Source organism: Gavialis gangeticus, unplaced genomic scaffold (assembly GCF_001723915.1).
Source record: "Gavialis gangeticus isolate Ggan-Ray unplaced genomic scaffold, GavGan_comp1, whole genome shotgun sequence".
Taxonomy (NCBI): Eukaryota; Metazoa; Chordata; order Crocodylia; family Gavialidae; genus Gavialis; species Gavialis gangeticus.
In genome coordinates this window covers 12,563,283-12,575,862 of record NW_017729030.1, presented here as the reverse complement: position 1 = coordinate 12,575,862, position 12,580 = coordinate 12,563,283, and the positions used below count along the sequence as shown (strand labels likewise).

At 47.3% G+C, this 12,580-nt stretch overlaps 1 protein-coding gene across 1 annotated transcript in view; it reads left to right on the top strand.

The window, feature by feature from the left end:
* COL25A1 (collagen type XXV alpha 1 chain) overlaps positions 1–12,580 on the top strand; it is a gene marked incomplete at its 5' end in the record, with an annotated part of 779,688 nt that overhangs the window by 516,756 nt on the left and 250,352 nt on the right. The window contains one exon of the mRNA XM_019521958.1: positions 11,263–11,289. Within this exon, the coding sequence (XP_019377503.1) occupies positions 11,263–11,289 (27 nt within the window). The remainder of the gene's footprint in view (positions 1–11,262; positions 11,290–12,580) is intronic.

Sequence of the window (12,580 nt, the reverse complement as noted above, 5' to 3'; positions counted from 1 at the left end):
TTCCCCGGGTCCTCTTTCCTCCCCTTTTTGAAGATGGGAACCACGTTGGCCCTCTTCCAGTCCTCCGGCACCTCTCCAGAGCACCACGAGTGTTCATAAAGCCATGCCAGGGGACTTGCAATGACTCCAGCTAGTTCCTTATATCTAATAGCTGAGTGAATCAGCTATTAGATAAATTCACGAAAAAGCCCCACTGAAGCTCCTGATCTTTACAGATGCTGCAGAGCCAGGTTAACATTACATGCTGATGCTTCTGGTACAGGATTTTTTGGGTTTTTTTTCCCACGTCTGTCAGCACCCCAGGTGAGCTCTTCCTTCCCCTACCAGTCATTTCTGGTCCTCTAGGCCATGTGTAGATGAAACAAGGGGCGTGTGTGCACAGCACTTTAAAGCGGGCTCTTATTTGCAATTCTTGGGGCAGCTCAGGTATCAGGCAGTTGCTTTCCTGCAGCCTTCCTGCCCAGGAGCTCCTCTTTCTGCTGCCTGCAGGGCCAGACCGTCTGCTGTGGCTCAGGCCCTGGGCTTATATATCTTCTAAGCCCCACCCCTTCTGGTCAGGTGTCTCCCCCCAGCCACCTGCAGTGGTTTCCCATTAGGACCTGTGGCTAGTTTCTAGGGCAGATCACAACTGCTACTCTGGCCGCCTTAACAGTGCTCTCTCTGCTTTCATTAATATCTGACTGCCTATCCCCTGCAGCCAGCCTAAAATGGGCATCCTACCTGGGGATCTCCTCCCTTCTGTTTATTTCCGAGACAACCTCCTGCCTGTATCCAGTATAACAACCACAGTCTTTCGAGTGTCCCCATAGGTTGGCCTCTGTTCTTGAATCCCTCCTTCTATGGAGGACTGGGGGGAGTTTCCTCCTGGGTCCATATCCTATCCCCAAATCCCACACGTCCCAGGGCAGCTGTGGCACTGCTTGGCAGCCTCTGTAAGGAGCAGTCTCCATCTGTTTTTACCCACATGGGTCTGCAACATAAAACCTGTCCAGCAAACATTGCCACTGCTCGAGTGGCTTCGCTGGGGTGTTCAAAGCTAACAGTCCCCATGTCTCAACTGTTCCCTTTCTTGTTCTTTCAAACCTCAGCATACCTTACAGTTCCTGCCATTTGGAACACTTGTTTCAGCCTCTTCCCTTTCATTCTGAAATAGAAGGTGCCTGTAGATGTGCTGTGAGGGTGCTCCGCTGTGCTGTAATTCCAATGTGTCAGAGCAGATTCAATTAATTGAGTCTGCTAGAGTGTGGTAATTACTGTGCTTCAGCCAGCCTCCACATCTGGTGTATCAGCGTCCCCACAGTTCAAAATGGTGGTGGGGGCACTTGAATGAAAGCTCGAATGAACTTTAGTTCAAGTGCTCCTGCCGCTATTTTGAAGGGTGGGGATCCTGATGCGTGAGATGCTGCAGTGTATGCAGCATGTACATAAATATCCCCCTCCCCCACCCTGGAGCACATGTAAAAGTTCCCACAGGTTGTTCACAAGTATGGTGGACCCAAGTCTGCTCACCCTCGTGGTTGGCTTATCCTGGGGCAGGATATCCAAATCTTTCTTCCTGACTTCTGCATGTGCTGTCACTATCTTCCCCTCTGGCTTCAACTCCTGTCTGGGTGACATCTGAGGTGGGCCATTCCTTGTCCTTGCCTTCCTCTTGATCATGCTCAGGGGCTTCTTTGCCCTCACCTCTGGCTTTCCTTTGTTGCTAGGTGCTCCATCTACAGTTTCTGATGGTGGTTCCCACTCTGGTCTACTGTGCTCCATTGTGAGGAATAGGACTTCTTCAGTGCCCTGCAGTTTCACCACCCCTAGTCTCACTAGAGTTGGATTGTCTACTTTTGAGTGGGCCCCACTTTTATCTCTTCCTGAGTCCTTGCTGTTGCATGCAGGTGTGGACTCTCTCTCTGTGCTTGGGTAGATGGACCTGACACCTCTCTTAGGGTTTCTTCCCCATCTCTCAACCCCACAGTTCCTCCTTGGGGTGTCTTGGCATTTTCCCCACTCTTGGTTGTGGTCGACTAGGCTACTTCCCGCTCTTCTCTGGAGCGTCCCTCCTGTCGAGACTGCTACTGCGAAAGGACTCCTTTGCCATTGCTACCTTTCTCAGTCACCTCCAGGAACACTACCCATATTGCTGGCTCCCAGTGTGGGCAGCCATCCTCACAGTCACTTGAGGTTTCTGCAACCCTCCCCCTTGACTGTGGTCTTTTTGAGGATCTTCTCTTGGTCCTCCCCTGGCTTGGCCACTCTTCCATCTCTCTTAAGAGGGCTCAGCGTTTCTGCCCATTGTTGTGGGACAATGGCTGATATCACCTTAGCCCCTTCCAACTCTGCTTCTAAGCACAGGACTTGGCTCTTTAAGGTTGCCATCTCCATCTCTCTCTACTTGCATCTGTGGTGCTCAGTCTCTGACCGCTTTGCTAGCCCCTGCCTCTCTTCCTGAGAGGCCTCATAATAGGCAGCGAGTCTAGCCAGCCCCTTTCTCAGTTCCTCAAAATCTTGCTTGTGCCTAGCCTCCAGTTCCCCCAACTTGCAGTCAAGGCACTCTAGTAACAAGGCTCTTAGTACTTTGTGTTTTATCAGCAGCATGCTGCTTTCTCTCCAGGGTCTCCATGCTAGAGCTCACTTTAAACTGCCCATATTCTCCACCATGCGTAGCGGGTTGGGGATAACTCATCTCAATGTTCCTTGTTTATAGTCTTCATTTTCTCAAGGAAAACTACCTTCCTGCAGGAATCAATACAAACAGCGAGCAAAAACCCCCCACACAAACAGACCCAGAGAGAGTATCCAGGTTCGGTGTTACAGCTGCTTGTCTACGCTCTTTCCTTTTCCTCTCTAGGAACAAACTCCCTTCAACAAACTCATGGTTTCTCAGCTTCCCTTGTGGCCTTTTCTGTAAAACCCAGGAGAGAGGTAGCCATGGTGTGGTGGCCATGGTGTGGTGCTTATCTGGAACTCGACCTGCCTGTTCTTTCCTCCTTGCTACGTATGCTCTCTGTCCCAAGGAGAGTACTTTGGCGCGGGCTTCTACCCCCAGCCCTGCAGCCTTCCTGTCTTTCTCCTGGTCTTTCTCTAGGAGCCTTTTATTCCCGTGAGGCCATCCAGTTATCATCATCAGCTGGCCCAGTCCATTGAAGCAGGCTTGAATTCACCTTCTACCTGCTTCTACCTGGGCTGCAGCCCCCAAGGCGTGCAGCTGCTACACACCTCTAAAGAAAAAGAGCATCTTAAATATCACATCAATTTATATTTTTCTCCTGTAACTCACTATTCCCCAAATAATTTTTCTTTTCCTTTCCTTACATTTTATAAAGAAATTCCAGAACACTTACCCAGACTGAGACCACTGTCCTGTTCCAAATGGAATCTGGAGACAGCAGAATCCAGCCCTGTGTGTGTGTATTTTAAGTTGTGTAGGAAATTCCACTTTGGCTTCTTCAAGAGTTATAAAACACCCAGAATCAATCACTTAGTAATGGAAAAGACCCTTAATTATAGTGCAGGCATTACATGACATCGCTAAGAAGAAGGTAAAAGCTATAAAAAAAATTAAAGGTAATCTTGTAAGGTAAGGCAACTTGTAGTATAAATTCTGTACAATGTTTATTCTCAGGCAAGAACCACTCCCTGAAACAGTTTTTATTTACAAAATAGGAACATTGTTATAATTGTAGCAGCTATCTCTACCAGGAGAGCCACTGAGACAGTTCTCTCTGAGCCAGAAGTCTGACCATATAATGAATTTTCCTTCAACAGATATTTATGTACATCTCCCTGGAGCCACAATAGGGCTGGGGGCTTCTGTCCCACCTGGATCTGCCATGGATTGGGGGTGAGGAAGGGAAGGGTGCAGGGCAGGGTTGCTTGGGAGGGGTGCAGGGTAGGATTACTTGGGGCCAAGATGGACACAGACTTGCAAAGATCTGTCACACGTGCGCACACATACTCTCTCTCTCTCTCTCTCTCTCTCTCTCTCTCCCCACGCCCTTCCCCTCCCCTCATCAGCTCTGACCCTGCTCCTCTCCCACACCATGATCCCACTTAGGGCCAGGCTGGATGCAGACACACAGATCTCTGTCTCTCTCCCTTTCTCTCTCTTATGCATCGCATATGGTGGGGGATGCAAGTGAGTGAGTGAGCAAGTGCTGACATTGGGCGATCACAACTCCACTCCGTCACTGCTATCACCATCCCCTCTGCTGCTGGGCTTTGTCTCTGGCTGGGTTGCAGCCCTGCCCCTCACCGTTGGTGTGGAAACAAGGGGGCGCACATGCCCCCTTGTGACCCCACCCCCACTGCCTATGCACACATACATCCCCACCCTCAACCTGGCTCCCTACAGAGAGCCAGAGGCAGTGGCAGCAGCTAAAACCCCTCCTCCCCTCTGCATGCCATGCCCCTGCTCAGGACCAGGCTGGAGACACACACGCATGCGTGTGCACATACGCACACACACACACACATGCATGCGTGTGCACATACACACGCACACACACATCCCCCAACCCCAGCTCCCAAGGCTTGTTCCTTGCAGAGACCCAGCAGCAGCAACAGTGCTGTGCCATGGCACCGCTGGACCCTTTGCACACACAACCACTGCTCACTCTTTCTGCCTGTCCTGCCCTGCTGTTGCCTCGTGCTAAAGGGCTGAATCCTTCCATCTGTGGATGGAGTTCCCTGTCTAGAAGCCAATCGTTGATTCTCTGGATCATTGTGTATATGTAAGAAGTCTAGTTAGACGTCTTATGAATCTATTTGTGTCTGACAAGTCCAATTCAAGAGTGGCACAGCTTATTACAAGTTTCACAGATCCATATGTTGTCTAACTTGTAGTTCCAAGTTTACAGCATGCTGCTTTCTTCTTCCTTGCTTTGCTTCCATCCTCTGGATCAAAGCCACTTCATGTTGACCTGCACCCAGAGCCAGTTGTTCTCTCCGGATCATACAGGATTCTGTGTACTCCTCCCAGTTTTCTGTGTTGATGCTGAACAACGTGATATTGTTTTTGCAAACATTGTGGTAGAGGGCAAGGCCACTTTATACAGCCATCTCGAAACTCACTATACAAAATATTCTTGTGGATACGGTCTTCTCCCATTCTCCTGTCATGGCCAATTCATCGCATCCTTTTCTTCTTGATAGCGATTCTAAGTGTCTCACTCTTGTGTGCTCCAGTACCTCTGTGTTGGGGTATTCCATCTTTGCACTTTATTTTCAGGATCTTATGAAGACATCTCATGTAGAAGGTGTTCAGTCTCTTGATATGCTTAACATATGTAGTCCACATTTCTGAAAGCTTCCTTCTAGTCTGGTTTGAAGATAAATGTCATCATTTCTGTCCTTGAATGCATGAAGAAGCAGGAATGAAAAGTAGATGTTAAAAAGTATGGATACTAAGGAACCATTCCTTCACCCCATTGTTGATGTCAGACGTATTTGATTATTTGTTTTCATACACTACAGTTGTTTTCATACCTTGATGTAATGAGTGAATGATGTTCAACAATTGCAGGGAACAACCCAGTTTCTTCAGAGCAGGCTCTCCTGGACTCAAACTAGCCTCTCAGGTGATGCTACTTATCAGTTCCCTGACTGAGTCAAAGTCTTCTTTTCTGAAGTCCAGGGTCCTTTCTCTGTTGCCCTCCTTCCTTCCTCTCCTCAGGATCCTAAACTCAGTCATCTCATGGTCACTGCTGCCCAAGTTGTCCTGCACTACTACATTCCCCACCAGTTCCACCCTATTTGTGTGCAGCAGGTCAAGAAAAGCATGGCCCCTAGTTGGCTGCTCCAGTGCTTGCCCCAGGAAGTTGTCGCCAATATTCTCCAAAACATTCATGGATTTCCTGTGCACTGCTATATTGTCTTCCCAGCAGATGTCAGGGTGTTTGAAGTTCCGCAAGAGAACTAGGGGCAGCAGCGGCATCTGTGGGTAGTCGGTGCTCACCACCCCCCCACCCTCACCACCAACGCGGCTGCCTGCAGGAGCTCCCCACTTGCTGCCACTACACTCCCACCACCACCACCACCTGTGGGCAGTCACTGTGTGCCCCCAGCCTCCAGGGGCACATGTCTTTCATGCAGACAACCCAGGCATGGGTTTTGGATGGCTGCAGTGGGGTGGGGAGAAGGAGAGGGGCATGCACAGACAGAGAAGAGCAGTCAGAGTGTGCAGGCAGCTGGGAACTCAGCCCAGCCCAGCCCAGCCCAGCCATATATGGAGCAGCACCCAGCAAGTAAAAGTGTGAATGGGAAGGGGTGCAGGGGAGAGAAGGGAGATGGGGAGGCAGGTCGAGGCCCCCACAGGGGGTGTGAATGGGGCCCCAAGGTGTGTGAATGGGGCCCAAGGGCAGGGCTCCTGCTGCCCACACCCCTTGGGGCAGGCACAGGTGATACGTTCCCCCTGATCTGTGCTGAGTGCGGTGTGAAGTCGGGCTGTCACTGTGGGCTGCACTCGGCACCCTGCTGCCGGTGCCCTGGCAGCTGCGCAATGCCATTTGCTTCCCACCGCCAGGCAGGTGGCACAGCCAGCATGCAGAAGGCACGTGGCATCACACCTAGGGCACCACCAGTGGGGTGCAGACCGCAGCCCCTTCAGCAGCAACCCACCTCCACCCCATGCACTGATTGGGAGGGCACATGCCCCCTTTTCCTGCCTCAGGGGTGCGCACAGTGATGGGGTGGGAGCTCCCCCACATCCCTGGACAAGCTGCCCAGCCTCCGAGTGTCCCGTGACTCACCCCAGCCCCTGCCCCACTCCCTCCCTCACCATGGGGGCCTCAATTTGCCCCCCCACCTCTTTCCCATGACAGACTTACTTGCTGGGGGGTGGGATGCTTGCATGTACACACACTCAGCCCCCCCAAATTATATTTTCTCCCTCCACTTATGCTTCCTATGCCAACTGCCCTACTTTCTCAGGAAGAATAGAAAGTAGGGCAACAGAGGAGAAGGCTCCCCTCCTGTTTGTGCTTCCTTCAGGCCACCCCCTTACCTCAGGGCTTTGGTCTCCATCCCCAGTAAACCTAATTTAAAGCCCTCCTCACTAGGTTAGTGAGCCTGTCTGCGAAGATGCTTTTCCTTCTCTTTGTCAGGCGGATCCCATCTCTTCCTAGCAATTCTTCTTGGAACAACATGCCGTGGTCAAAGAAGCCAAAGCCCTGCTGACGACACCATATGTGCAGCCACGCATTAATCTGCCTCTGCTCTTGCCCAGGCTTTTCCCCTTGACCAGAAGGATTGAGGAGAACACTGTCTGAGTCCCTGCCCCCTTCACCTTTTCACCCAGAGCCCTGTAGTAATTTTTTACCCACTCAGGGTCACCCTTCACAGTACCATTGGTGCCCACATGGATGAGCAACATGGGGTAGTAGTCAGAGGGTCAAATCAGTCTCAGTAATCTCTCTGTGATATCGTGGATCCAGGCTCTGGACAAGCAGCAGACTTCCTTGAGGTCAGGCTAGAAGATGAATGCCTCCATCCCCTGCAGGAGGGTGTCTCCAACCACCCATTGCTTCCTCTTGGGTCAGTCCTCCCAACTTTGAGAAGACCTGCCCTGTCCTCCTCCTACCAGTGGAATATGCTCCTCCTCCTCTGTTGCTAGGGCTCCATATCTATTCTTCAGGTAGACCACTGCAGGTGGAGATGACTTCTACTTGTTGCCAAAGGTCACAAGCTTCCAGCTTCCACCTTCCTGGGAGGCGTTCTCACATCACAGGCACTCCCCAACCTGGAAGGAACCTGTAAGCTGCAGTCTCCACAGTACCAAACCAGGACCTGGGGGGAAGCCATAACAGTGAGCAGTCCTGCCTAGACAGACACCTCACAGGTGCAAGCAGAGGAAGAGTGGGCAATGGCAGTGGCTCTGGCATTGGAATGTTCTCCAGCCATTTCTCTGGGTCTTTTAATCCACCACTTCTTTTTTCCTGCCCCTCTTTCTAAGCAGACCTTCCCTAGCAAACTCCCCTGTAAGCTGGCCTGTTTGTTGCTCCTTGGTTCCAAAAGGTTCCCTTTTCCCTGCTTCCGCTCACCAAGCTTACAGTGAAGAAAAATGAGAGAGAGAGAGAGAGAGAGAGAGAGTGAGTGTCCGGGCAAACTCCCTAGCGAAGTCCCCCTTGCTCAGGACCCTAGTTAAGCAATGGGTTTAAGTATTGGTCTAACTCCTGAGTTTTAGCTACTTACACTAAATGCGTATAAGTTAGCTACTCTTAATGAAAGAAAGAGCTTACCTTAAAGGCTCCCCTTCAAAGAGGGGGGAAGCAATCTGGCTGCAAATTGTCCTGCTTGCTGTCTTTGTTCACTCACTCCCTAATCACCAGGGAAGTCTCTTTTTGTACTCTGCTGGGCCTAGCTCTACCCTGTTGTTAGGGCTTTTGTCAGACACAGGCAGCAATTACTCAGCCAGTGCCACTCCTCACTACTCAATGCACATGCCCAAAATGCACACAGCCACCAAATGCTCAACAAGCCAAACACACAGGCAGCCCTGGCTCACTTACCTTCATGGAGTGGGATCTTGTGCTTGGTGCCTGACTCCTTTTCTCCTTCCCTTTCCTCCTCTTGCTCCCAGTGAACTGCTTGTAAACTGCTCTGTTTGCTATCCCTATTCACTCACTTTCCCCACACTGGTGAACCCAAGCTCAGGAAGGGACAGGAAATAGATGCTACTCACCTCCTTCTGGTCCCGGGGAAGTCAAATGGTGGGGATGGGCTCCCATGCCTTACCCAGACTGGGGTCACCTTGGTTTGGAGAAGCCATAAGGGCATTGTCCCATTGCTCCCATCCCTGCTGTAGATCAGGAGAGGAGTGGAGGGGCAGCTGCCAGGTGTTCCCCACCCACTCTCCAGACCAGGGTCCTGGATGCAGAAGACTGGCTTGGGGAAAAGAGTGGGAGCTTTGTGCTGCTCTTTCCTCCACTCTGCTCCCAACCTGGGGAAGGTGCAGGGATTCTTTACCACTGCTCCACTCCCCTGGGGACACAGAGGGGCAAAGCAGCCACTGGTCTCCCAGATTTTCCCAGACTGGGATCAGCCCTGTCTCAGGAAGATTCAGAGAGTAGGGAAGAGGGAGTGGCTATAGTCTGAATGCCTGAGTGCTCTCTTTCCTGGAAAGAGTTCTACTAGTGAACATTTCTCATAAGTCTCCATCAGTAGAAATGAACAACACCTGTTCATGGCTGATGCATATGTTATATATCAGGGTTAGGAGATATTGATGAAGTGTAATAGTGAACTCTTATCTTTTTCAGTACATTGGATAATGTATTTTAGTTGTTATGCATTAATAACAATTGTTATTGGGAGAGGGGAAGAAAGGAGGTTTGTTTTCATGAGACCAAATAAAAACTTTTGCAGCATCTCAAGGCAAGTATAAACTTTCTTCCATGTCTTAGAATAACTCTTCTAAAAGGGAGGCACCAATAGCCATTTTTAAGTATATTTTTCATTGTATATATGGTGTACAGCTTTATAAATGAAGGAGCAAAAGAAAATCTCATTCTTGGAAGCAGTACTTCCAAATTGTTTGCTGTACAGCATGTTTCCTGCCATTCATGATGCTGCAGTTGTTTACTGCTAAACTTTAAAAGTGTCTACACATTTAAAGCCATTTATGTTTTAGGCACAGGACATGAGTTAGCTTTCTTTGAACTGTGTTTGTTGGACTGATAGTATTCTAGTTTCTTCATTCATGTTCTCTGTTCTATTTGGTTTGGCTTAGTGCAGATATAGACCAAAGATTAGATCCAAAGCATCTGGCATTACAGGATAATGTCAGAATTATGCTTCTGCTTTAAAAATTATGGTCATAGCTCTTCAAAATGTGAAGAAAAGTTAGAAAATGTGACCCACATGTAACTGTTGCACCAATGTCTGCCTGACTCTGCCAACAGCATGAAACAGTGGCTCCAAGTTGTACAAATTTCTTTATTCATTTGAACTGAAACCCAGTATCTCTATAGAGATGCTATCTAAGATGTACATAGGGTGTTGAATTGCTTTTAATTATAGCATTAGATTAGATTATTTAGCATTAGATTAGTTCATTTGGACTGTGGACCTAGTTTGCAGTACATCGAGGACTTATAATGATTTGCAAAATATTGCCATTTGATGCTGTGTTCCTTCTTGATGCAAAATTCTCATTTTGTCATTAAAATATCATATCAAAACCTAATTCTATATAATGTGAATCACAATGTCCCAGTGCACAAAACTAAGGATTTTGCATAAATACATCGCTAACTAAATGAAGGGGAAACCAACATACAGCCTGTAACTTCAGAAGACTGTCATAATTGCCGAACACCATATTCAAGAATTCAGCTCTCAGCCTCTCCCATTTAGGTATCCTACACAAGTGACTCATATTTTCAAAGCAGCTCGACACCAAGCAGCTTCCATTTGTGGGTGCTGACAGCTTTTGACAACCTGGCCCTAAATCTTAAAGAATAATATTTCGCTGAATGTTAACATCACATACGTCAGAAAGGGACAGAATCAGAATTATATCAATATGGATCAAAATAAATCTGTTGAAGTTAATGGAGTTTCACTGAATATACATCCATGTAACTGAAATCAGAATGTGGTTATTGGGTAGTAAAAATAATCTGTGCATTATTGTGTGCCAGTAGATTCAGCTGTCACTAAGCAAAAGCCAATATTTAGTGGAGGTTTTTTTTAAATATGTGAAGTATAGGGAAAATGTCAGTACCTCAGCTACTGAAATGTAGTAATTGTTGGCAAATGGTGCCTTTTTATTAGCAGTCCTTGTAATAACCTCAGTTGTGGATTAAATTACTTCTGAGATTTTAGAGAGCAGTCTTCATGTGTTCTGGAAGCCATAATTGTGATAACAGCCTTACCATAGATGGCTTACCTAATACGGTTTTCTAATTGTTTAAAGCAAAATACATAAGCCAGATGCATTATTTCATATATTCTGTCATGTCGTACCATTGTGGTTTGTTAGCCTAACAAATCTTTAATTTCAAGTTGAACACTTTCCTGTCAAACACCAGCTACTGCCTGATTACTTCTTACCATATTGTTCTTATTACTACACTCTTAGGTCTGCTTCTCTTGCTGCTCTTTTTCCTTAACTTTGGTGCCTGTGATGTCCTTAAGGTATTTCACTTAACTGCATACATACAGTAAATCATCTTCTAAAGCCTACAGTGTTCTACTAACATATATATTTGCCCCTGACATCAGTGTTCATATACTTTAACCATTTAATTTTGTTTTGGCTTTTGATTACCCTAGGGTCCGATTGGTATGGATGGAAAGCTGGTAGGTGATTTGTTCAAAACAAGTATAACCCAGGTCTTTCTCTGCATTTTCCCTCTCTTCTTTCCTATTTGAATCATTTGTGCTAAAGTGTACCTCTTGGCGTAACCTATGAAGCCCTTAACAATCTAGGCTTGATTTATATAGGTGAGAAAACACCTTTCTCTTTTGTATCCATCCAAGGAAACAGATCAGCCAGATCAAGCTTGCATCCTGATCACATTCTGTCTGTTTTGCTGAAGCACAACTTTCTCTGTCTGTGGAATTATCTACCTGGAGCTCCATCAAAGTGGCTTTGTGACTGTCTTCAAAGCTCACTAAGATGCCTTTTGATTTCTAACAGCACCTCTATGATCCTTTCAGGCTTGCTTTTTCTCTATCTCTTTTTGTATTTTTCATTCCTTTGCCTACTTTTGTTGGCTGATTACATATGGGAAGCCCCAGCTTTGTTTTTGAATTTATTCATATCGTATTCCAGACGTCCTTTTGGGAGAATCCATTTTCTTGAATTAATTAATTCAATGAGTGGTCAAGTTTAATATAGTTGAATGTATTCATTTATTAATTGTCACAACAGTTTTACAATCACAAAATGCATATACAAGCTTCTATAAATAAAAATTGAGATGCATCTGACAGGGATTGAGGTTCTTAAAGTTTAAGCATTTAAAACAGTAAAAGATATTCTACGGCATTTATACCCATGCTCCAGGAGTGGGGGGAGAGGCGCTATAATTAGAGTGTCAGGAGCATCATTTGTATCAGTGTACCTGTACTGAAAAATGATAGCGGGGGCACTTGAACTAAAGATCAAAACTAAAGCTCATTTGACATTAAAGCGCCCCCACCTCCATTTTTCAGAGCAGGAACTCAGATACGTGTGATGCTGGAGTCTGCTGGAGCATGATAATTACCATGCTCCAGCAGACTCAATTAATGGAGTGTGCTTTGATGTGCTGTAATTACAGCACATTGGAGCAGCCTTGTAGCGGTGTGCGAAGCTTTGGTCCCTGATTCGATTCGGTGGAGATTCGGCCCAGTTCGGTGGCCAAATCTCCGAATCTGAATTGAATTAGGAGACCCTTTAATCTCTCTGAATTGAACCAGAATCCTCCGAATCGATTTGGAGAGCTTCAGAAAGATTTGATGATTTGGACATAGACACAGCTTTAAATATTTTTTCTACATACCTCAAGGTACCAGGCGGCTCATGAATGCTAAGATCCTGGGGCGGATAGAGCATCCCACAGTAATGTGGAGGGCACCCCAGTGTGCTTAGCAGCAGACCCAGAAG